The 27480-nt window shown below is 36.6% G+C and overlaps 1 protein-coding gene across 1 annotated transcript; it reads right to left on the bottom strand.

The window, feature by feature from the left end:
• Positions 1-1150: 1150 nt before the first annotated feature.
• LOC128233806 (uncharacterized) lies at positions 1151-27272 on the bottom strand. Its single transcript, XM_052947660.1, has 11 exons — positions 27174-27272; positions 25182-25449; positions 24104-24320; positions 18982-19202; positions 17280-18523; positions 16546-16741; positions 16150-16294; positions 10650-15497; positions 7446-7603; positions 6951-7063; positions 1151-6360 (listed from the first exon to the last, which is right to left on the bottom strand). Exons 2-11 carry the CDS (start codon positions 25341-25343, stop codon positions 6225-6227), a joined length of 7440 nt encoding a protein of 2479 aa, XP_052803620.1. The 5' UTR covers positions 25344-25449; positions 27174-27272; the 3' UTR covers positions 1151-6224.
• Between the last annotated feature and the right edge of the window lie 208 nt (positions 27273-27480).

Below are 27480 nucleotides of genomic sequence, written 5' to 3'. Positions count from 1 at the left end.
CAGTTGCTGAGATATTAACCTATGTGTGCTTGCACGCAAAACCTTAACCAGAATTTCTAAGTCAAGTAATAAAAGCCTATTATTTGCATTAAATGCAAACTAGAGTTATCAAACTTGGTTAATTAAGTAGGTTGGATGGTTGAGTACCAATGTATCAAGTCTCAATGCAATACCTCAAGTAGTTGCCGAGATATTAACCTATGTGTGCTTGCAAGCAAAACCTTAACCAGAATTTCTAAGTCAAATAATAAAGGCCTATTATTGGCATTAAATGCAAAGTAGAGTTATCAAACTTGGTTAATTAAGTAGGTTGGATGGTTGAGTACCATTGTATAAAGTCTCAATGCAATACCTCAAGTAGTTGCTGAGATATTAACATATGTGTGCTTGCACGCAAAACCTTAACCAAGGGGTGACGCCGACGCTTGGGTGAGTAGTATAGCTCTCCTTATTCTTCGAATAGTCGAGCTAAAAACTATTCAATAAGATGACAGGTACGTTCTTAAAGGTTAGTAAAAAAAGCCTACTTACCCTACCTGTTTTTGAAAAGGATCTTACCCTAACCAGACCATTTTATTGGCCTCAATATATTGGCAATGTGGTCTTTGCCTCCAATTCTGTACGTATAACATAATGCAATTTGAGGCGTTTTAGTAAGACAAATAAGTCGCTCACATTCTCAATGGTTTAAGGATAGGTAAACAACAGAGCATCAATAGTTATCTTGGGGTAAATCTTGAATTTAACTAATGTTAGAACACAATCTACAATCTCACAACCTACATGTTTAGCCAATGACATTGCAGATGGTCAATTGTTTAGAAGTAAAGTTAATCAGTAAGAATTTCAACTTTCGCGCATGCTTAAAGGTCCGCCTACTGCCACCCACACGATTCACATTCCCAGCGCCCCATTTTGCGTCGAAAATGTATCAGAAAATGAGATTGTATTCTTAGTCAGTGAGATGACCTGAATTATATTCTTAATGATTAAGAATTTAATTCATGTCATCTAACCATTACATGTACTTAGAATGTATTCACATAGGCACAGACATATACACCATCGCACGTATTGCTGAAAAACTTCACTAAAGCAATCAGTTTTACAGACTCTGTGGAAATGTGCTTCTATAACTACAACAACAGTCCTGGGTTGTGATTTTTATTGGTATGTGGAGATTTAAACAACGTCATATAAGCCTTTATAAGCTCAAACATACAGTTAGTATTGAAAATATTTCACACATATATCTATGGCACAACAATGGTGTTAATTAAAAACTCAACTGACATTTCTTTGAACACAAATAAATGCCTCTTAAATAGGGTATCAAGCTTGCAGTGTGAGCACCCATTACAATAGTGTCTACTGAATACCCACTGATGTCTTATGACAAAAAATATCCATCTCTTTATAAAAGCAAAATTTTCCAAATCCAATATAAAAGTAAAATACCCATGTTAAGAATAAAATAACACCATAATTTAAAACAAGGAAACGTTTAATGTATATAAATAGGCAGATACCTTTGAAAAATTGGTATTATAATCGTTATAAATCAATATGTGTACACATGTACTTTGAGACCTTTAAAAATATTGAGTAAGCCCTGATAAAATACAAATACTTTTTTCAGCTACTTTTTTTCAGCTACTTATGAAAAAAACAAACATTTAAGTTGCAAAAAAATAAATTCTCTTTAAAATGAGAGAAATAATATAGCACTTCGCATAGTATGTTACTACATATAATATATATCAATCAACAATTCAGGCATTTTCAAAGTAAACAAGCAATATTTGTATTTTACTCCCTAGGTTCGATCCAATCATTCTAAAACATCTCCACCGGGTTTTTCAACACATATTCTCAAATCAGGTAACATAATTTACCAAACTGAATCATCATTTTTCAAGCAACTCCAATGTCCATCTATTCAAGTAAATAAAAATATATACATGTTTTGTATACTGCAAAGACATATGAACAAATCCCCAGCATTATTTCCCAACATATATCAAGCCATTTTCAACATGAAGTGAGCTAGAGCAGCGAAGGTAGATGGCAGTGCTCGTCCATTATTCTCAATCATACAAGGGGAATCACTCAACAATTACGCTAGATAAATTGATGGGCCTAGCAAATCATAAGGAAGTAAAATGTCAATCTAAACAGTTTCCATCGAAAACAACCTCGGATGTATATGGACGGTTTACATGTCAGAAATGTTTACATTTAACTTCACTGCAAGTTGATCACGTAATTTAAATTTAGCTGTTAAACTTATTAATTAATACTATCTTTTAATTAAACAAACTACTTCTTGTGATGTACCAGCATACATCCGAGGTTGTTTTCGTTGGAAAATGGCCAAGGAGTTCCAAATGTAAACGTTAGTGCTAAATTCTAAATTTCATATGAATATCTTGCACAGTTTTTGAATAAAGTTCTTTCCATTTCTCTGCAGGCACCTATGACATGACAATACCTATTTTTTCATCAGAACAAAAGTAGTGGACAAGCTTACAACAATATTCAATTTTTTGAACACAAATTCCAAACACAAGAATGCAAAGTTTATAAGAACAATGAAGCACTGAGTAAAAACGGAATAGCAGCACAACAGACATTCTCAAAAATAGAGAAAAAATATTACAATCATTTTTTGTAGGAATATAGGATTTATTGCACAGACAAGCATTTAAGAAATCTACCTCATATAAACATTTCAAATATACAAATAAGGAAATAAACAATTTTCACTGTTTCACTCAATATATATACAAAAAGTTGAACAGATACCACCCTTTGATGGAAATTAAATATTATATGCACCAGAAGACATGAGCTCTCATGGAAACGCTGTGAAGCCAATTCACAATTACTATAGCAGACATGAAGAATTTGGAAAGAAGTGCATATTGGACAATTTCTCAGGCAAAATAAGTAAAGAAGAATCTTTAATGTTTGTTACCTTAGCCAGGGAAGTCATAAGAACACGCTCCATACAAAAAATAAGTTTATAAATAAACTGAGGGCATTTATTGTTAAAATACTAACAACAGTTATGTTTTTAATTCACTGCAGTCTTCCTAATTGTCTGTGTATAAAGTTTGAGGTTTTTACAACAAAGACTTCATGCTTAAAAAATGTACAAAGGGCAATAAATCTAACATGAAGTCAACACCACAAAGACTTTAAGAGTTATGCTCCCGACGAAAAAAACAAATATAAAATGAACACAGGGCAATCATTCTAAAAATACCACATACGGAGTACTCGTTCCTGTGAACTGCACTTCTCTGAAATTAGATTGATCTAAGTTTAAAGTGAATAACTAAGACATTCGAGTCAAGCTGCAGACAAAAAATATGTATGAAAATATGGTAAAGGGGAGTTTAGTGAACATGGAAGGCAGAATTGAAGCTTTTGCACACTTAATTTTAATTTAATTTTGAGAGATGTGATTCCAAATCACAGCATTGGAAATAAAAAAAAGTAGAATTTTCAATTATTTTTTTCCTATTTTTTTATTTCTCAAGGGGCGGGTTTGTAAAATGTAGAATAAAAAAAACAGTGGCCTTAGCGCCTTTTTGTGGTCTGCACAAGCACCTTCTTTATTAATGCATTTTGTAAAAGAGAAATGGGGAGATAATTCAACAATGACTGATGCTAGGATTATGGTTCGTGCACACAAACTTGTACATACTGCCCTCTGTCTACGTTTTAAATTTCATTGAAATTCCATCATAGTTTTTAAGTTATTCTCCCCTCAAGGGTGAATCCATTTGACAGAAGAACAGACAAAAAGGTGACTATTTGCTGTCAGTATGTGGAGCAAAAAAACATGATTCCTTTTAATTTTGAATTTTAAAATCACAGGTTCTAACAGCTGATACTTGTAAAACATGAACGATAGCCAGGAATCGGCCTAAGTATGAGGGGTTCATGCCCAAAGCAGGGTAAAGGGGCTCTAACTTTCTTTTGGAATTGTTTCCAAAGTCTTATATTTAAGGTAATTCCTACTGTTCCTACATGCAAATGTCCGAGCAAAAATGTTTTCTTTACAACTGTACAATTGTCTAAATGTAAATGTTATTTTCATTTATTTGTATGCTCAGTGTTTGTTTAAGAATAATTATTGTAATAATTTAAGGAAGCAAAGTTATAGCACAAATAGATCGTCACCTCAGTGCAATAACTCAATTACTGCATATAGAAATAGAAGCAGATATTGAGTTATTGCACTAAGGTGACGAGATCAGCTCCGTACACTAGAGCGCAGGTTTTGATTTCGGAGACATCACAATGTACAATTTTGCATACAAACTGTAACAGTAACATGTAACATGAATATAAACTATGCTTATTTACACAACAAGACGTCAACAGTGAGCATTGAAGTGACATTATGGAAGTTGTTGATAGGAAACTATTATAAAACCGTTTTATATCTATTATTTGAATTTGAAGAAACAAATTTTTTTTTATAAAAAATTGTGGCAAACCATATTCCTGATATATATAACCATTATGCAATAGATTAAGCTACGAGTAGTTTAGGTTAAACACAACACAACAAATCAGATCAACTTCATAAAACGAGAAACAATTTAAAATATAGTAATATCTTGGTATGGTGTATTTCGTCATTTTAACTACAGACCATTAACAATTTGCGGAAAATATAACAGCAATGAACAATATGGCACGAATCTGAGAAACAAGCAATCAGTATATAACACTGAAATACACATGTATTTACAAATAAAATATAAATGAACACTATATAAGTAAAATTAAGATATTAATTCCAATTTTGCACAACCTCATTTAGGACTGGTTCAAGTCCGTAAAATATCGCTCCATAATATATAAACGACATGTCATAAAAGAATGAATGTAAAAAGACAAAAACAACAAACATTTATCTGAACAATTCCTTATAAACTTCTGCCATTTGAATTGTTGCATTATTATTTGACAAATGGAAGAAAACAAGAGAGTATGGTGACCCTGGGTTTCCATTAAGAATTTGAAACTGGAAGTATGAACTTCCTTGACATCCATATTGGAAGTTCTCCTCTGATGTATGGAAGTTCATGTCTCTCGACGTACTTCACTTCATGTATTTTACATTGAGGATATAGCCCCCATCCCCTCATTTGTACAAATTAACTCTTATAATTAACCCCAATTCTATATTACAACTAGGATTCAGGCATGTGAGAGTCTGTGGACCAAATACAACCTAATTTTGACTTTTCAGCATACCATGTATCACTCCCATGTAACCCCGAAAAACCTCTTAAAACCTCGAATACCACAAATAAAGAAGGGCCATCTCTGTCAGTATTAAACATACAATCATGCAATGCAATGTTAACAGCCATGGAGTCATGTAGCAACTACATGACATTATTATTCTAGTATTTCTAGCACTTATGCCTCACCATTTCATGAATTAAAAATCTCATTGTCTTAAACAAAAACATATGTAGTAAATATGGTTCAATAACAAATCCTTATAAAGAACACTTAACGACAAACATTTCTGCTAAACTAAATAAATTCTGTGACAATAAATAAATTCTGTGACAATATTTCACAAAACATCATAAAGAAAACATGGGGAAAAAATCAAGTCTTGAACAACCTCTGTCATTTTCTTATGAATTTTGTTCAGAGATCAAAATGCCTATTAAACACAAAAATCAACATGACCTTATTCAAAGAACACAAACATGTAGCATGAACAATCATAATGCTTCAACTTGTACATGATATCACCATACCCAACAAGGGGTACACCAACAAGGGTGTTCCAAATACATGATCTTCAATTTTACCCGAAACAATTTTTGAACAATATTTCACAAATAACATGATGCAAAACTGACGCCAACAAAAGTAAAAATAAGCTTCCTAAAAACCATTCTTAAACAAATTTCATTTTAACATTTTCATTTATTCTACCTCGTTCTTCTAATTCTCTGTATAATACAAAGAAAACAGTGCAGTGTGAACAATTTGAACTTTCATCCCGGACTGTAAACCCTGGAAGTCAATGGCAGTAATGACTTGAATATATGGGGTTAACTGCTTTTATAACGCTGTACTGTAAAGACACCGTGTTTAAAATGCAAACAGAATGACATTTTTATTTTAATTTGTTGGATTTTATATGGGCAACCTGTTTGTAGGTTTCTCTATTTGGTGACTTAAGCCTTAGATGTATTTCCTTCCATCCCTGTTGTGTTTGTCTGCCCGTCCGCCTCTCCACTGTTCGTCTGTCTGTCCAGTTCAATCATGGCTTGCTGGATGGCTTGTTCCAGATGGCTGTTCATCTTTCGGCCCCTGTAACATCACAACATTGCTTGCAAATATTCAAGTGACTGTCAGAATACTCAGCTTCAGATGTGCCTCATTTATTTAATCGCCATAAAGTGTAATACTTCTTATTACTAATATTCAGAGCTATCCGTCTAGCAGGAGATGAGGACACTTGTTTCAAAGCAAGGAGGAGTTAGTTCAATTATCCGCCCAAGTTTGGTGATGATGCTCTAGTTCCCCCTACAATTTATTCTTTTTTATCCAATGACGCAGCTTTTATCAAACATGTATTTGCATGATTTTGTTAAACTAATGCAGCATCAATCCATTTTCTTTTTTCATTGCCTTTGGGTGGGCCCCAAGTCCCTCACAGAGATTCTTTTGCTTTTGTGGTTAATGAATTCTTAAACAAAACAAATTCCCCATGTCTTAGCTCCTGGATCTTTTCCTGGCCCTGTGATGGGCCTCAAGGCCCTCGGAGACTTCTTCAGCTTTTTGGGCTAACAAAATTTGTTTTTTTATTAATTCCCCTCGCCTTACCTCGAGTGTTTTAACCTGACTCTTTGCTGGGCCTCCATGGAATGGAAGAATCGTATTCATTCCCCTTGCCTTACCTTCTGTGTTTTTTCCTTGCCCTGTGGTGGGCCTCAAGGCCCTGAGAGAGGGTCTTCAGTTTTTCTGGCTCCACCTGGGTCACAGTGTTGTCTCCAAACCAACGGACCAACACCTGTAAAATACTTGTACTTTAATTTGGAATGGATGGTAATGAGGTAACATCTTTCATAATTTATTATACATTTGTATTCATACAATGATACATTTTACACTTAATCCATGACAACCCATCAAAATAAATGATACAAAGCGTGAAGCCTGAATTTCTTTAACTAGTATTCCATGAAACGGATAACTCCAAAATAAATAGGGGTCTTGTACTGACCCATGACGAATGCCAAGTTTGAAGACTCTATACATTTGGTTCAAGAGTTATTGATTGGAGACAAAAGTGGGCTGGCGCCAAACAAAGTAGACCCTATGCATCAGCCATGCTTTGCAGGAGACACATAAATGATGAGCAGGGGACTTAAGAACGTATTTTAGACAAAAACCTTTCCATCATCCGGCACCAGTCCATGTTTGTCATCACTATAGACCAGTTTTCCAGGCCAGGAGGGAAAACCTCGTATTTGACCCCACACAAGGTCACCAGGGCTGAATGAGGTTACAGGGCTGCCCGTTTCCTGATCTGCATCTTCCACTTGGCTTCCTGTAATATTGGAAATACTAAATAATAGTTTCCACAAGTTCAGAACAAGAGCTGTCACAGTATGTGACGAATACCCCCGAATGTGACATTGACCTATGAACAAGGTCAGTACATGAAAAGTTAAAGATCAAACAAATACATATGGCAAGTTATTTTAAATTGCCTCTGAACATAAAAAAATACCACCCATACTTGACAACCTACATTCTTATGTCCTTATATTCAGCATTTCATTGTGTATAAACACAAAGTGTATCTTTCACCTTAGAGGTAGGGACATGGGTCTTGCACGTGACACGTCGTCTTGGTATGTCGAACACATGTGGCAAGAAATTTTAAAATCTGTCCATACAAGAAAAAGTTACAGCCCGGACATAACAACCAATACTCTGTATCCTTATATGCAGCACTCCATTGTGAATAAACACCTAAGTGTGACCTTGACCTTAGAGGTAGGGACACGGTTCTTGCATGCGACACGTTGTCTTGGTATGTCGAACACATGTGGCAAGTTATTTTAAATTCTGTCCATACAAGGGAAAGTTACAGCCCGGACACAACAACCTATACTCTATGTCCTTATATGCAGCATGCCATTGTGAATAAACACTAAGTGTGACCTTGACCTAAGAGGTAGGGACACGGGTCTTGCACGCGACACGTCATCTTGGTATGCCGAACACGTGTAGAAAGTTATTTTAAAATCTGTCCATACAAGGGAAAGTTACAGCCCGGACACGACAACCTATACTCTATGTCCTTATATGCAGCATTCCATTGGGAATAAACACCTAAGTGTGACCTTGACCTTAGAGGTAGGGACACGGTTCTTGCACGCTACACGTCGTCTTGGTATGCCGAACACATGTGGCAAGTTATTTTAAAATCTGTCCATACAAGGGAAAGTTACAGCCCGGACACGACAACCTATACTCTATGTCCTTATATGCAGCATTCAATTGGGAATAAACACTAAGTGTGACCTTGACCTTAGAGGTAGGGACACGGGTCTTGCACGCGTCAAGTCGTCTTGGTATGCTGAACACGTGTAGCAAGAGATTTTAAAATCTGTCCATACAAGGGAAAGTTACAGCCCGGACACGACAACCTATACTCTATGTCCTTATATGCAGCATTCCATTGGGAATAAACACTAAGTGTGACCTTGACCTTAGAGGTAGGGACATGGTTCTTGCACGCGACACGTCGTCTTGGTATGCCGAACACATGTGGCAAGTTATTTTAAAATCTGTCCATACAAGGGAAAGTTACAGCCCGGACACGACAACCTATACTCTATGTCCTTATATGCAGCATTCCATTGGAAATAAACACCTAAGTGTGACCTTGACCTTAGAGGTAGGGACACGGTTCTTGCACGCGACACTTCGTCTTGGTATGCCGAACACATTTGGCAAGTTATTTTAAAATCTGTCCATAAAAGGGAAAATTACAGCCCGGACACGACAACCTATACTCTATGTCCTTATATGCAGCACTCCATTGTGAATAAACACCAAGTGTGACCTTGACCTTAGAGGTAGGGACACCGTTCTTGCACGCGACACGTCATTTTGGTATGCCGAACACATGTGGCACGTTATTTTAAAATCTGTCCATACAAGGGAAAGTTACAGCCCGGACACGACAACCTATACTCTATGTCCTTATATGCAGCATGCCATTGTGAATAAACACTAAGTGTGACCTTGACCTAAGAGGTAGGGACACAGGTCTTGCACGCGACACGTCGTCTTGGTATGCCAAACACATGTGGCAAGTTATTTTAAAATCTGTCCATACAAGGGAAAGTTACAGCCCGGACATGACAACCTATACTCTTATGTCCTAATATGCAGCATTCCATTGGGAATAAACACTAAGTGTGACCTTGACCTAAGAGGTAGGGACATGGTTCTTGCACGCGACACGTCGTCTTGGTATGCCGTACACATGTGGTAAGTTATTTTAAAATCTGTCCATACAAGGGAAAGTTACAGCCCGGACACGACAACCTATACTCTATGTCCTTATATGCAGCATTCCATTGGGAATAAACACTAAGTGTGACCTTGACCTAAGAGGTAGGGACACAGTTCTTGCACGCGACATGTTGTCTTGGTATGTCGAACACATGTGGCAAGTTATTTTAAAATCTGTCCATACAAGGGAACAGCCTGGACACGACAACCTATACTCTATGTCCTTATATGCAGCACTCCATTGTGAATAAACACAAAGTGTGACCTTGACCTAAGAGGTAGGGACACAAGTTTTGCACACGACATGTCTTCTTGGTATGCCGAACATATGTGGCAAGTTATTTTAAAATCTGTCCATACAAGGAAAAGTTACAGCCCGGACACGACAACCTATACTCTATGTCCTTATATGCAGCATTCCATTGTGAATAAACACCTAAGTGTGACATTGACCTTAGAGGTAGGGACACGGTTTTTGCATGCGACACGTCGTCTTGGTATGCCGAACACATGTGGCAAGTTATTTTAAAATCTGTCCATACAAGGGAAAGTTACAGCCCGGACACGACAACCTATACTCTATGTCCTTATATGCAGCACTCCATTGTGAATAAACACCTAAGTGTGACCTTGACCTTAGAGTTAGGGACACGGTTCTTGCAAGCGACACGTCGTCTTGGTATGCCGAACACATGTGGCAAGTTATTTTAAAATCTGTCCATAATATTCTGAGTTATTGAGTCGGACGGACGGACGGACAGACAGACGGTGCGATTTTAATATGCCCACCTTCGGGGGCATAAAAATAATTGATAAAGACTATGTACTAGACATACTTTGTTAAGATTAATGTTTAATCAAATTTGCATTGAAACTGAGAAAGCGTTGTATTTTCAAATACAAGAAGTACACATGTATTTCTTATCAAGGACTGAATGATCTAACCTTGTACGTATAGTTTTGTGTAAATACATTTTTTACTTTATGCCATGTCAGAAAACTTAACTTTTTTCTTTTATGGAATTATAAGTTTAATTAATTTAACATAATTTTACTGTACCAACCATCAGTGCCTGCAGTGTTCTGTTCAAAGTTCTGCCGTGACCGCTTCAGGCCTTTCAAACCAAGCTTGACCTCAACACTTCCTAGAGATGTGGATTTATTCTGTTCTTCTTGTTTCTTTTTTGGACTTGACAGGAGCCAGCAACCTTTTTGGCTCGACAATGCTGCTGCTATCTTAGACTTAAGTTCATTCTGTTCACTATTTTCTGTGTCTATGTTATCAGTCAGCTCATCCACATGGTTTGATGAAGAATCACACTCAATATCAACTTCCCAGGATTTCTTGCAAATGTATTCTTCATGATTCACATTACCTTGGTTAGATTGTAAAGCCACTTCTTTCACATGATCACTATTTGCTTCATTTTGGGGTTCTTCATTTTCACCTTTAGATTTCAGTTCAGTTAATGTTGAAGCTGCTAACATAGACGAAGCTTTAGTTGCAGCCTGTGTAGATGACCGTAACTCTTTCCTTTCAAAATACTGGTGAGGTACTTGTTTTTTCCTATTTCTTTTTCTATTTCTGAATGGCCCTTTAATGTTATTGCTTAAAGTTAGGTGTCTTTTTCTGATTTTTAGTTTCAATTCTCCCTCACTTGGAATAGACAGTTCTGCGGATAGGTTCTGACTTTTGGCAAGGCTTGATTTCTGCTTTCTGGACCTATTACCTTTCTCTGTTGCTATAGCAAGACAGGTTGTGATCGGCTTTACTGGTTGTTCTACTGTTGTGGTTTGTCCTGATGTTTCATCTACCTTTGAACTTACAGATGCTTTATAGAGCTCTTTAACATCTGTAAAACCTTCAGAAACAATAGTCCTACTATCTGCATTACTAAGGTGAGCCAACAAAGGATTGGTAGAATCCAGCCTTTCAGCACTTTCATCGGTATCACCACTGGCAGTATCATATTGTTCAACATCATCTTTTTCATTATCATCACAAACTTTATCATTGTCTTCCTCAGTTGAAAAATCTTCCTTTTCGTTTATGTCTTGATCAGAGTCCTCTTCATCTTCAGGCTCCTCCTCATCATCATTTTCATCTTTCACATCTTCATCATCTACTGCATCTGTTTCAGTTCCAATATCACAAGTTTTAGCAGAAGAGCTACATTCCTCAGTTGTATCAGCTGCAGCTATTACTCTTGTAGGCTCCCTTGTTGCATTTGCAGAAGGTACTAGCAATGCTGCATCAGTAACAGGGCAAGAATTAAACACAGATGTTGGTGCTACTGTCTTACCAGCCAATGCTTGAGAAGTAGAAACTGTATTTAACGAAGCTACAGGGACACAAGTTGAAGTCGCAAAAGACTGAGAAACTGCCACTGCTGTAGTAGGTGTGAGCTGACTTTTACTGGTTGAAACACTTTTTCCAGGTTGGAGCCCTTGTATATTAAATTGGTTAATAAGAGTCTGCATACCCTGAACCTGCTGTAGCTGTTGAAGTAGTTGTTGCTGAAGCTGTAGGGCTTGAATATGCATGGCTGTTAGATTGTTTCCACTGCTGACTTGGACAGGAATGGAGTTCAAGTTGTGCTGAAGCTGTTGCAGAAATGCAAGCCCACTGTTTGCATGCACTGGACCCGAAGGCTGACTCGAGTTAGGCTGATGAATTTGTTGTATGGCCACATTGTTTGTATTGTTCATCTGCATTTGAGCCATTCCTCCAGTCTGGTTGCCAGTCTGTGATGGCATCCCTTGAAGATTTGTGCCATTGCCCAGGTTCTGATGAATGTTGATCAAATTCACAGGCATTCCATTACCAGGATGATTTATTTGACCTGTGCCAAGAACTTGGGCCTGGTTCTGTCTTGATGGCATCTCAATTGGTGGACTTCCCAAAACGAGTTGAGGTATGGATACCCTTTGCACATTAGTTGAATGCAGCTGATTCTGTAATTGCAGTCCAATTGATGTTGGCTGCAATGAAGCCAAATTTAGCATTGCTGGGTTAACCCCGTGGTCTCCCATGTTTGGTAACATGTTTTGCACATTTTGAATGTTCATGGGGTGTTGCATTTGTTGCTGCTGACTCTGAAGTAGAAGTGGAACATCTGGATGCAGCTTGTTTGAATTCTGAAGAAGATTTTGCAGTTGCAATAAATCAGACGTTGAAACGACTGGCTTACCACCTTGAGGACCTTGAACGTTGAATGCCTGAAATGGAAGACCCACTGAAGCAAACATCTGAAGGACATTTGGAGCCAAAGCTGGTTGGTTTTCAGGTCCTTGTGGTCTTATCAAGAGATTTCCTGCCATGCTTGAGGGCATACTCGGACTTATAACCAGACTACCGGGTAAAGGGTTGGGAAGATGTACACCAGCAGAAACAGGATTTTGTGACTGGATGTGAGCATTGCTGGCTGATGTCTGCGGTTGCAGTAATTGCTGGGGTGGTCGAGGTTTGTGCTGAATTTGTTGTACTAGCGCTGGTGCTAGTGTTATACCAGAAGACTGGCTCTGTTGTATTGGCCCCGCCCTATTCAGAAGTTCAGATATCTTTGAGGGACCTTTAACAGATTTCAAACTTTCAGTGTTTGTTGAGAGTGTAAGATCTGGACTAGTTTGTGCAACTGAAGCAGAAGGCTGTACTGTTGAAACTGGGTTAACAGACATGGTGCTCTGTGGTAACACTGTTTGTCCAGTTACGAGGTCAGGCTGTATTTGTACTTGTTGGTTTATAAGCATCTTGAGATAGTTCTGTTGCTGAAAAAACTGTGCCTTAGCAGCAGCAGAAAGTAAAGAACTTGCCGGGAACTCCCCGGTTGCTGAATTCATAGAATCCTGCGCTGAGAATGACTTTTTCTGAGAGAGATTAGCATCAGTAGGTACTGAAGTAGTAATTTGTTTATCAGCATTAAAGTGCAGCGAACCTGGCAGTCTTTGGACAAAATTGCCTGAAGCTTTCAGTAACATATCTGTTGCAGCTCCTACTGGTAGTTCACTGGAGACAGGTGAGCTATCTAAAGCACCCATTGACTTTAACACAGCCTCTTGCATAACTTCAGGAAACATATGCCTAAATGCGTTACAAATAGTTGGGTTGCTTAGGATTGCCGCAAGAGGGCTCAATATACTAGCGTCATTTAGCAGATCATACATTGTGGGTGTCTGGATTTTCTGTGCCTTAGTCTGCTGTCTGGCCTTGTTTAGGGATAGCTGATGACATGTCAGGGGGGTGGGAGCTAGAGAGGTAATAGGGGTAGGGGTGTGGTGCACCACAGTTGATGGGGTGGGTGGAGAACTTGCAGTTGGAGCGCATTGGTTGACATCAACAAGCATGTTTGACTTCACAGAAGCCTCTACAAGAGCTTTATTGGATTGTCTTGATTGTTCTGATGTTGCAGTTGTAATATTGTTTGAAATTTGCGGGTTAGTGGCACATATTTTACTGCCATCTTCTTGAGCATTTGAGTTATTTTCCGTGGTTATTGGACTTGCGACAGGGAGTCTGTCAGAACAGGCTGAATCTGATCTTATCACATTTGCTTGAGAATCAGTTTCCACCTCAATCTGTTTTGAGTCATCTGGTCTTGGACTGGAGGAAGTTGAAGATATGGTGCCGTTAAAGACGTCAGAAGTGTTAGACGCCAAGCTGCTTTTACTAGTGGCCATCATTATTAACTCTTTAGGTATCGGCCCGTGGCCTTTGTCTTTAAGCACACTGACATCCACATTTGGGGGTGGTCCATCGCTGTCATAAACACTTTCCAACTTAACAGCTTCTCCAGATTTTGAAGCTGATCGATACTCCTTCAATTTCTCTCTCAGTAAAGCAAGGTCCATTATTTGCCCAGTTCCGTTGGAATGCTGACTAACAAACTGACTAACAATTGGCTGAACACTAAGCTCTGGTGATGCACATGGAAGGGAAACCTTCTTGCTGGAAATAGCACTGTGAGTATAGGCCAGAGGGATGGATGAAGCGGGGATTTCTGGAGGGAAGACTTGCTGGTTTGGGGGACTAGTGAGCTTGTGAAGATTGGCCAATAGATTGGCTTGGAAGGAGTTGAAAACATTTGGTGAAACAACTGGTGATTTTAAGCTCGGGCAGGGAACAGCTCCAATCCCTGGGTGAATGGTTTGAATGCTTAGTTCCGAGTCTGAATCTTTGTCTAAGATACGATTAACAGCACCTGGTAGTGATATATGGGAGAAATCTGGCACTGGACCAGCATCTCCCTGAAATATTGTCACTGAATTTGCTAGTCCACTGTTTGATAATGTTTCTCTTACTTTGGGAGACAATGTTTTATTTAGCACAGGTTTTGAGACACTTTTTGTTCCTTCTCTTGTCAGACCCACAGTTGTGTTTCTGACTTTGTTTGAGCCATCTTCTGAAGGTTTTAATGGTTTTCTAAAGTCTAATGTTCTTGACATATGTGGTGGTCGTAAGTCCAAATTAGATGGTGCTGACAGACATGCAGCAATGGCCGAGTGCGTTTTAGAGATAGTGTCCACCTCTGAGACATTCTGTTCACATCTATTACTATTTGATACACAAACATCATTTCCCGCAATATTAATACTGTGGGTGTTGCCCTCCTTTGTAGAACTAGGTAAATCAACACTATTTACATTTAGAGTCCGGTTATCCCCAGACTGTAACAACTGTATTGTAACACTGACAGGTTCATCACAACCAGTCTGCGTATGAATATCAGATTCCATTGGAAGTTTATCACCACTATCACTATGTCCATGAGATTCTGTGTGGTGTGACATGCTAGAGACTGCATCTGACACCAAGGGCTGGTTTACACTATTTGTGTCTCCAACATGTTCTGAACTTATTGGAACACCAATGTCATCGCGCACCTCACTGCCTTGTGGAATTTTAGAGCTGGAGTCTGAATAGACAAAAAATAATGAATTAGTTTTCCTCTCAAAGATATAACAAGTATGTCAGATTGATGTTCATAGTATATTGGCATTCCAGACAGTTGCATACAATGCAAAGCAAAATAAGTAAGGATGGCAGAGAGTACTCCAGTACTCAATTGTTTGTCAGAGTACCAAACACTAAATTTATAAGTCAATTTTTGAAAAAAAAACAAAAAAAAGACAATTGTAGACAATTGTGCTTGTTCCAAAAAGCGCTTTTGCAGAGGTCAAACTAATTGTGCTTTGCCAACAGTACGTGCTGTGCAGTACCTCAAATTCCTGAAGCAGGATTAATTTACGCTGTATAATTAAATGGCAATTGTGCTAAAGGCTTCTAACTAGCACTTGTCGTTGATGTTTTGATACGTGTACATCTTTCTAATGTTTCCTTTCACTTTTTTCAATCGGTCCAAATCTCTGAACAAAAGTAACAAATCATAGACGTTTGTGTTTTTCTTTGAAACATCAGTGAATTTCTTACAAGTATTCGATCGAAAGATTATCCAAGTTCTCAAGTACCAATTCTACTTGTTGTTTCCATCCCTAAACTTAGTGCATCTGAAGACAACAAAATCGTTTCCTCATTGTCATATATATAGTAAACATGGAACAACTTACTATCCAAGTGTGTTTCCTGCACGGTGCTGGAGACCCTTGGTGACATCATTCCACTGCTGGTAACCATGGAAACATCAGATTTGGTTGCTAGGGACAACTGGGATGACACACCCACAGTTAATGCCAACTGTAACGTGACTGACTTCTGGAAGTATGTGTAAAAGTAGGGTCGTTTATTAATTGAATAATTATTTAAGTACCGGGGTACATCAATTTTTAACCTTAACTGAAGCCTTGATAAAATATCAGATTACATGACCAATGCTTGGAAATAAAATTTATCTTATCATCAGAATCAAATTCAAATTGCATTTCAGTTTTAAGTTCACACATATAATTTTTTCAGTTTCTGCCACTATCATATTGTTAAAACAAAGAAACATAAAACAATCTTACCTGAGCCCGATATTTACACAAGTGTGTGCCTGGTAGGTGATCCTCTAGTGTTGTAGGTAGCGCCGTGCCCACATCAGCCCTGAAGTTGAACACTGCATCCATATGAAGGGGACATTGGAGCCCACATTTACAGGTGCCATCACTTAACAGGTACTGACGCACCGAATCCTTACACATCAGTCTCTCACTGGTTGGACTGGTAAAAAAAATAATATTTAAATACACATGCAACAATCAAGAGATTACACATACATTTCATATACAGTCAGAACAGTTAAGACTTTATACAGAAGTTCCAAACTAAGTAACCTACATGATAGATCCCACGGGTAGCAGGTTCAATCCCCTGCCTCAATACAAAATACACTAACCGTCTTTCTTAAATATGTTAAATCGGGTCCCCCTGTGGCAGTGCTATACATTATCACTGATGTTGACTGAAGAACCAGGAAATATTCTGTATGTGCACTATTCCCACAACCTAACAAGACTGATACTCGGCTGACACCAATGGTCAGTGGAATCATAAAACAAATTCCTCAAGTATCACAGACTATGACTAATGGTGTGCTTTGATAAATTAGGTAATTTAATACGGTTTAGAAAATTTAATACCGTTTAGAAACAATGCACCAGATGGAGTTAACTCATCAAATTTGAATATGCTTTGAAATTTAACATTTTTACTTAATTTTGAGGAGAAAAGTAATTCAATACAATTAAATAAGATCTACCTGTAGTATACAACGGTGTTGTTTTCCACAGTCCTGAGCCAGCCATGTGGTACCGTGACAGGTTTGGGTTCGGCGCTTGTTCCACACTCACGTGGAAGTGTTTTTGTCTCAGGTAACACTGGCAATGTTTTCAACAATGCCGGTGGAAGACATTCACTATCAACTGCCACATTTGTCCGACAAGCCACACTACATGTAGTCTTGGTGACTGAAACTGGTTTGCACGACTTGTGTACGACTGTTGATGTTGAACTAGCGGTCTGAACAGCTGCCTTTGCGACAGCGGAAGGAGCAGCTGATGGTAAATGTGTACTGACAGTACTAGATTGTACACTCCCACTTCTTTTTCTAACTCTGCCTTGAACCTGTCCCTTATTCCAACTGTTGAACTGAGCATTCAGACTTGACACATCAACAGGTGACACGGTTACGCCCTGAATTGGCTCTATTTGGTTTTCAGGCTTTCCTCCTACTGGGTTGATTGCAGAACTTGTAGTTATACTTAGGTTCTGCAGGAATGGGTGGGGTAAGCTCTGCATGTGGTGATGTAAGAGGAAATGTCCAAAACTTGGTAGAGACTGGTTTTGATTTATGTTATTTGACATGGTTGGTGACTGGTTAACTAAGTTTATAGTTTGCTGGCCAGGTTTAACTTGGTTGGAGAGCACATGGTGTTGTTGCTGGCTATCTGGTGATGAGTGTTGTGCAATCTGAGCTAGCAGCTGCATCTGTTGGTTTAAAATATTCACACCAGGGTTCATTGCTTCAACTTTGTCCATTTGGTTACCAAAACATTTCCCTTGCTGCGCTTGGTTGATAGAAATTAATCCTACATTCTGATTGGTCAGCATTGGTGACTGCGAAAACACCCCTTGAATTTGGTTATTACTCAAAACATTCTGTGCAGAGGCATACAACTGTTGGTTAGCATTATGTATGACAGGATTCTGTATGAAAACTCCTTGATTGATTGCACCTGGTATGAAGTTCTCTCCTTGTACAATCATGGAGCCATTCTGAGCCTGGAGAAGAAGGTTACCACCCTGGGTCTGAGTTAAAAGCTGCCCCTGGGGAGTGAACTGTGCCATTGCTGGTCCTGGAGTGGGGAACTGGGCTTGGGAACCCAGATTGAAGTGCTGTCCAGGGCTCTGGATGGTAAACTGCTGACCTGGGGAGGACAACATCAGCTGCTGCTGTGGTGGGCTCTGTAACATCAACTGGCCCGCAGCATTCTGGAAGGCCACCTAAATAAACCAGGCAATTCAATAATAAAAACAACTCTAATACAGAGAGCCAAATGTAACCTGGTGCTAATTTTCTGTTTTGACTGTGTGCCCTTGACATAGTTTTTTGCTGTAAAACTAGTGTTTTCATGCAAGCAGACTTTTATCATTCAAACATTGCTTTTGGGAGACAAACTGTATTTAACATTTTACCATAACTTAGGATTTTGAGCATTATGATATTTGGTTAATATTGATCCATTGTTTAATACTACATTTTTGCACAATGAGTTATATTGCATGCTTTGTTTGTATTATTGGAATAAGTCATGTATTTTTCATGTTTTTTGTGGTTCTGGTAAAATACTATTTCAAGACTGCATGTTTAATAATCTGGTGATTTACAGTCAAACAGCATAATAATATCAATTTGCTAAACTTGAAATATTAAGTAGGGAAAATATAAACAATTTTCTCACCTGTTGTTGTTGTTGGCCATGCAGAGCTGCCAAGCCGGGGTCAAAGGTCTGGGGTTGAAGAAGTTGCTGCTGCTCTATAGGGGACAGATTAGGGGCCAGTCCAGTGCCCAGCTGTTGGGGGCTTAAATGCAGGGCCACATTGGTTCCCTGCACAGACTGGTTCACTACGGAGTAGTTACGTGGAACCAGTTGGAAGCTGCTGCCAACCAGTCCTCGACCACCTGACCAATCAAAATGCAAGACTTGAGTTATAAGTGTCACTTAATCTTTTATGCATCTAGAGAGGCATAATATGCTTATTGTATTGTGTCTGTAATTTTCTTACCCAATATCTTTAAGCAAGAGCACCGCATGTCAATCATCAAGGCTCGTCTGTGTTATTTATCTACTCAAACATGGGGCATATCTTGAAAATTACTCAGCCATACTTATATGTACCGAATTTCATTAAAAATCTTGAATCATTATGTTTTTAGATTTATTGCCAAGGTTAAAGTTTCTACACAACGAATCCACAGCAACAACGCCAAGGCTATCACAATAGCCAGACTTTTTTCTCCAAATTAACAGACAAGCTAAAAATGAACAGTATATGAATGAGCAGGGTGATTACAATTTCTTATCTTTAAATCTAAAAACGTTGTGAATGATAATGTATGTTCTTTAAGACTATTGTATAATAAAATCTGACACAAAGGTCAACGCATTATATAAGGTCACTTATACATAATCAAATATTAAAATGCAGAAATATTTTACGCATCAGTAAAAACATTAACAATTCAAATGCATCAGAAGATGATGTAATTGTCCAAGCAATAATAAAAAGTCTTACCACGTAAATTTTATCTCTTATCACTTAATTTTTTTATCAAATTTTTAACCCTTTTATTCATCAATCTACACAAACTTAACATTAATATCTGGCCAACTCACCCAACAATAAAAACCTTTTATAACTGTTCTTACGTCCTTGACAAAAGCAGATAAAAACTTCATTTCTCTGATATCAAATAAGATATATGAATCAATACTTGTATGTAGGTATTTTCAGTTAATTCAGCTGATATAAAATGTCACAACCTGTGACAATCCCTATAAGATTTCCGCCATAATTACATCTTTCCTCCGTTTGAAAAGACATCAGTGAGCTTTTGTCTCGTAATGACACTGGAAAATTGAAGTACACTAATCAGTGTGAAGACGCTATTGTAATTCATGGCCAAATGAAATGAATAATAGTCCAATAAAATTGGTAATTTAGTGCAATTCCCATATTAAATGACAATGCAAAAATGTACATTAATTTATGTATTACTTACAATTTAATTTTATGTATCATTTTAACAAAAATAGGCACTTATGACATCTTACCTTTTCTTAAAAGAGCATTGACAGTATCACTCCAAGTTTCTACATTAATATTCAATATTGAATACATGAATTGCCCTTCTTTCTGTTTGCATTTGAGGTTATCATTGCAAGAATAAAATTATTATGGTATATACATAGTAATTGTATATTAAGTTCATTGCATTTATAATAAGTTTGCTCCAGGCTAAATTAATTTATTTAAATTAATCACCTCTTTAATTGGGTCATGTGAAAATTAACGATATTGACAAGTTTCAAACAATCTGTCATTTGTTAACACAATTTGCTTTCTCCTTTAATAGTGTTTTTGTATTTCAACTTTAGATACATGAAACTCATCTATAAATATCACATTCTCCTAGCAACAAATAAACCTTGCAGAAAAACACATACTGTAGAACTAATTCCAGGAAAATAATTTCACTTTATTTATGTCTTCTGGCTGTTATTGAAAAATAATAATGGGATATATCCATAAATATATATATCTATATATAAATACACTCACTTTAAGCCCTTTTCCTAGGGAAATGAACATAATTGCACTTAAAGCTTTTGCAATGAGAAAACAAATCTAAATGCTCTTTAAGCCCTTATAAATGAGAGAAACGAAAGTGCTGGGGAGGAAAACCAATGGCGTTATTTTTGGTATGACATCATTAAGTTAAATATTCACTCTTGGCAAAGCGCTTGCGAAATGTATAGCTATTGGTGGTCACTCAGTGAAATATGTTGCTATCTTACACTTACATTAAAACAAACAGCTATACTCATTACACAACTATTGGTGGTCACTCAGTGAAATATGTTGCTATCTTACACTTACATTAAAACAAACAGCTATACTCATTACATAACCATTGGTGGTAACTCAGTGAAATATGTTTCTATCTTACACTTACATTAAAACAAACAGCTATACTCATTACATAACCATTGGTGGTAACTCAGTGAAATATGTTGCTATCTTTCACTTACATTAAAACAAACAGCTATACTCATTACATAACCGTTGGTGGTCACTCAGTGAAATATGTTGCTATCTTACACTTACATTAAAACAAACAGCTATACTCATTACATAAACATTGGTGGTCACTCAGTGAAATATGTTGCTATCTTTCACTTACATTAAAACAAACAGCTATACTCATTACATAACCATTGGTGGTCACTCAGTGAAATATGTTGCTATCTTACACTTACATTAAAACAAACAGCTATACTCATTACATAAACATTGGTGGTCACTCAGTGAAATATGTAGCTATCTTACACTTACACTTAAACAAACAGCTACTATCCTCTACACAGCAAAGCAAGTGGTCCAATAATCGACTTGACAACAGGGCCCAATTTCTCAAAAATTCTTAAGGGTAACTCTCCTAAGTATCATAGTTCATTTAGCAATATTACTTACATAAATATGATTTTATGAAACAGCAAGATGTTTATCGAATTTATCTTAATTCCTTTAAAAGCCTCAAAACCATCTAAAAAGAGAATATTACACAATTTATACCAAGCCCAAAATAGCTTGCTGAGCTTGATCCTGTTATAAGGGACTTTAGATGTTTCAAGAAATGGTGGCCAGTTGCAAATCTAGTAAATCTCTTATATCTTGTTGGTTAATGAAGAATGACGTGTGTTTGTTCAAAATGATTAATTTTTATCTGGTTATAATGCTTAAAATCAACTTTGTAAAAAAGCAATTAAAAAAAGCAGATGTTTTATATGAAATATACTCTACTAGAAATAAATAAAGATTAAAATATACATGTAAAATGTGTTTTTTTCTAAACAGTACACAATTTTCAATAAAAAAAGATTTTAATTTATTAAAACAAAGATTTGCCATTTTTCTATTGTACCCAGTATAAATATGCATTTTATTATTTTTTGATATTTTTATTGCGCATCATGTGGAACAAAAATACTCGACTGAATATTAAAAATACCGATAAATTAACTGGTCAACTTTGAGAGTGCTATGAAATCATAAATGATATTAAAATGACATTTCAATTACAAAACCAGTAACTATTCCAAAAGTCAACTATTGACTGTTCATCATTTATATTCAATATTCATTTAAGGTCAGTGTCAAGCTCATCAAGCCAAAGTAATGTAATTAAAACTGTTCATCATTATTTATAGCACACTGAGAAAACAAGAGTCACCATTTTTACTACATTGTGCTGCCTGTTTGAACATACAGTACAACAATTGTAAACTCTAACCATCTATTAGTATGGAATGACTGTGAGGGTATACACTGGTAGTAAATAAATGATATTACAACCATTTAAGTAGCACCAGCTCACTATGAATGTATGATCAATGATTTATTTGTACCTTTTTACTGTCTCATACATGCCGTTTCTCCAAAAAGCAAAAAAGGTCTATTTTTACAGATGGTACATTATATATCTAGCATAATTGTTTGATTCAGTACAAGATCGCAATATATTTCACCAAGCAATAACCAAAGCTATGTTAATTTATTGTTTGAAACAGTGAAGCATATTTCTGTTATTACACTAATAAATCCCTATTAATTACTGGAAAGCATATAAAAAAAGAAAATCCCAATTCGTCCTACAAACATTTTGGGGCCCGATTAAATAAGATATCTTAGTCGTAAATCCTTTTGTTGCTGGGGAGTGCACATGGACACCCAAAATGCCCAGGGCTGAATCTACCTGGGGTATGCACAAAATGTTCTTTTTATGAAAGCCAGTTTACACCAAAAACGAAGTTACATGTACCCTTGTAAATTTACGATCTTAAGCCTTCAACCTTGAAACAGGGCACTATGAAGAAATAAAAACACACACAATCTACAAAAGAACAAAATAAGTACAAATGTAAATATGTATATCAGTGTATGTATACCATGTGATAAATTTCGTCATATATGCTACGTCGGAAGGCAACATTTTACTTTAAATGAAGACTTAAAACAGAGATAACTTTTCTTTTACTACACAATTTTAAATGAAACAAAGGGTAGTCTATGCCGCTTAAAGAGCCCCACCTTCGTGTTTTACCGGAGTTTGATAAAGTGATTAGTTTCATCAAACACTTCAACAAATCTGTTTCGAAAATAATGTTTTGACTGTGCTCCGTCAGACAGCCATTTTGTGAAAAGGTTTGTCAAATTTAAAAAAAACACTAAACTCTCGATCAAACTCTGGTAAAAGACTGAAGGTGGGGCTCCGTAAGAGGCGTAGATGCACTACTATGTTTCATTTAAAATAATGAAGAAATAGTAAAGTTATCTTTGTTTTAAGTCTTCATTCAAAGCAAAATGTTGCCTTCCGACGTAGCATTTATGACACAATTTGTCATGTGGTATACACACACTTTATATACTTAAAAGTGCAAACTTTTATAATTTTTTTTATATTTTCCTGAAATCTAGAAATTTTCCCAATTTTGAAGGCACAGGTGGTGGAAAAAACTCACTGGCTTTTTTGGAACAGTACTCTTGTTTGTTAAAGTCATGTGCAAGGCCAATCAAATGAATATGATCTCAAGTGAAATACTTATAATACTTTTTTCAGTATTCATGCATTTTCACCTACAACAATAAGCGTGGAATTATTTTCCTAAAAGGTTATACACGTGTTATTATCGATGAAATTAATAAAGCATATTTTTTTTAAATGTCTGAGACTCTCTGTTTAAGGGCTGGGGCCCCTTTTCTCCTTAGTACAGTGATAGAGTCACACATATGACACCTTACCCATATTGATCTGTCCAGCATGTTGCTGATCTGATAGAAGCGTCTGCTGAGCTCCAAATAAACCAGATTGCGGTGAATGACTCAGAAACTGTAAACCAGTCTGGGTCAAGATCTGTTGGTTCCCGGCTATCAAAGATTGGTTTCCAGCGAGCATGGGTTGGTTACCAGCCAATACAGACTGGCTACAGGCTTGTCCACTCACTGGAAGGATGGTTTGCTGTAATAAAAGACCATAATATTTGAAGCTTGCAATCAAATGTAATTCTTTAACAACAGCATCACAAGCAGTAGCCAATGTTCCACAGCAGTGTTTCTCCATTAATGAAGGTACAATACTTTGCTTTAAGTTGCACTCTCACAGATTTACTGTTTTTACAACTTTTTTAATTTTTTTTCAGAGCAAATTTTTACGTAAATATCTGCAAACCAATGTTAAAAGATTGCTGACGAAAGATCAGATCGCAGATTTTCATATTTCCGTTTGAAAATTACTGTTTATGGCTTAAACTGCTACTTATGGTTTAAGAAAAATGCATAAAACATCAATTTTGGAACTTAAAATATGAAAATCTGCAATTTTATTTTTGGTCACCGGTTTTCATGCATTTTTGCAAAAAATGGCTCGTTCCAAGACAAAAAATAAAAAAAGTTGTCAAAATGTTCAATCTGTGAGAGTGCAGCTTTAAAGATAAAATAGCGTATTGTCAAAGCCAACATATGCAACTCAACAAGCTAATGTTTATACTTTGATTTGTTTCAACTACTGGCCTACATGTACATACAAGTTTTTGCAAGCTGCTGGCAAAGATGACAACACTAAAATAATGTGTTACCATGACTTCTTCTTGCAAAACAAAGGAGATAAAATAAATAATATGAATATAATACTTGAAAGTAAATGTAACAACAACTGGCAAAGATGAAATATCAAGTCTAATGAGAAACTCAACTCATTATTTTTCATGAAATTCATTCAGAATCTAACGATTTCTTTCAACAAAAAATACTAGGTAAAATGACTGACAAGACTTCTGACAATCGTACTACATGTAAATGTATGTATCACAATTATACCCACCTGTATTACATTGTGTGGCGTATCATTTGGCTTAACTGTGGCATTATGGGTAAATATCTGCTGTATGGCAGGCAACTGCTGAACAAATTGACCGCTATTGGACGCTGAACTGCTAGCCAGGTTAACCCCAAGGTTCACCGACATAAACCCTGAGTTATCCATTCTGCAGGACCTCCATTAGCACGGAGTCAATTGTTACATGTTTAGGCTGTGAGGTTACCATCTTGCATGATTCTGACCAAGTATATAATCATGATTTTGGTTGTTTCTGAAATGAAAAACAGGGTTTATTTTGCAAGTACAATAAAATTTTGAGGAATTCTGGTCCAGCTTCTGATATTTTTTATATAGTTTAATTCACTTGTTTTTTAGTGCAAACATTTTATGAACATCAATGATTTAATCAACTAAGTTTTATTAATGCATATATTATGTGCTAAAAATAACAAAAGCTTTTAAATTAAACAGGGCATAATGATATGACCAAATTACTATGCCGCCATTTATTGAATGAAAATTTAAAAGGTTGAACATGTTAGCAAAACAATTGCTGATATTCATTGGGTGTAAAACCGTTTTCTTAATTTAAAGTTTGTTTCATGATACATGGGTCTTCAGTTATCCTTCACTATCTGAGACCAGTCTGATTTGCTTGAAAACGGGTTATTAACAGGTTAAGAGTGAAGACCGAGCTAGGTTGTTGACAAATTTTGAGGCCCTGGTGGGGTAAAAAAAAAACATCAGTCAATCTGTTACAGCCATTGAAATTAGACTTTTTGAAGAACAAGCCCAAATTCTTATACTATTGCTTAGCATCAAATTTTTTAACAAGCCCTGCTATATAAAATTCAGAAATTTAGCAAGCCCGGAAGACATTTTACCAGTGCAGGGCCTACTGGCTTGTGTTAATTTTGACCACTGCTATTAATTGTTGCATGAATTATTCCGGAAAGTCCTTATTAAGTATTATAACGAAAATCAGTTCGAAAACATATTTGAAACTTTTGTTTATAACTTTGATAATTAATATGAAAACTGAGAAGTGCATTTTTGAACTTTAAAAAGATCTGAAAACATGTTTTGAATAGTTGTCACTAGTCTGTCTGGGAATTTGAAGAAAAGTTCTGCACTTAAAATCTGATTGTGTCAGTATTTAAAACTAAATATATCAAGTACAACACATTGCGCTACTTTAAATGAACGTAATTATTTCCTTCTACACTGTGAAACTGCTGTTGCTTAATGAAGATTATAATCAATTAACCATGACAACGTGTATTTAACATAATTAAAGGCAAAACTAAGCTGAAGTTAATGAAGGAATGAGAACAACAATAGTGCGTCCTGCAAAAAAAGACTGTAAACAAATATCAGCTATTTAGCCCTGACCAAATTTTACCCTGACGAGAGGACAGATCCGAAGAATGTCTTGAATAGAATAAGTTCAATAAAAAATGCGAAGTGGACTATTAAATGCAGGTGGCAGATTAAATTCTAAGGAAAAAGAAATTCAGGTAGCACAGGTGACAGGATAAATGAAATATTTTTTTGTGGAAAATGAACGCTCCTTGACGAGGGATAGGAGCTCATAGTTAGCCCTTAATCTAGTCTTAAAAATCACTGCAATCTCAATATTTAAAAAGCCCTACACACACTCTTTTTTCACTAACCCCAGATTAGAAGAATCCTGTTTAAATGTCTGTTATTTTAGACTACTGACATACTATGTTAAAAAGACCTTGCCCTTGCTCTTCATGCAGACACTACCACTTTGCTGTAGGCATGAAAGCTAGAGCGTTAACAATCTAATCACAAGCATTTCTCTTCTTTTACTACTCCACTCTAGCAAGAAATCAACAGTTAGATAATATGCAAGAACAAATCTGACCACAACAATGTTTTGTAAACAAACTAAAAACGTGAACTATCGCGCTTCATTCGGCGACTTTCATCAAGCACTAGCTTATGAAGTATGGGACCTAGAACACTTACGTCGTAGCTCATCATATGGTCGCATGTCAAGTATTACATAAGTGGTAAACAATAAGATAGTAAGAATTTGTAAATATTTGCGTCTTTCCGGAGAACCGGAAATACAAAATGCGCATGTGTGTGTATTAAGACATATCGGCACAGTGTAAAACGGGACTGATTGGCTATGAACTGATATTAAGTAGAACTGATAATATTTTTAGAATTATTCGTGGTTGGCTGCAAGTTGTTGTCTTTTTTTCTTCTTCAGAATAATACGGTTAAACTTGGCACAGAGTATGTAATGACTCACAGTCGTTTTTAACGT

This window comes from Mya arenaria, chromosome 5 (assembly GCF_026914265.1).
Source record: "Mya arenaria isolate MELC-2E11 chromosome 5, ASM2691426v1".
NCBI lineage: Eukaryota > Metazoa > Mollusca > Bivalvia > Myida > Myidae > Mya > Mya arenaria.
This window is presented reverse-complemented; position numbering and strand designations above follow the sequence as displayed.

Bases quoted from the DNA above. Each gene is read 5' to 3' on its own strand.
- LOC128233806 (XM_052947660.1), bottom strand. From the start codon at position 25,343: ATGGATAACTCAGGGTTTATGTCGGTGAACCTTGGGGTTAACCTGGCT. The intron at 15,498-16,149 runs GTAAGTTGTTCC...TTGTCTATTCAG, and splicing joins GCAGGAAACACACTTGGATA to ACTCCAGCTCTAAAATTCCA. The intron at 6,361-6,950 runs GTAAGGCAAGGG...GTGATGTTACAG, and splicing joins GCAAGGAAAAAACACAGAAG to GGGCCGAAAGATGAACAGCC.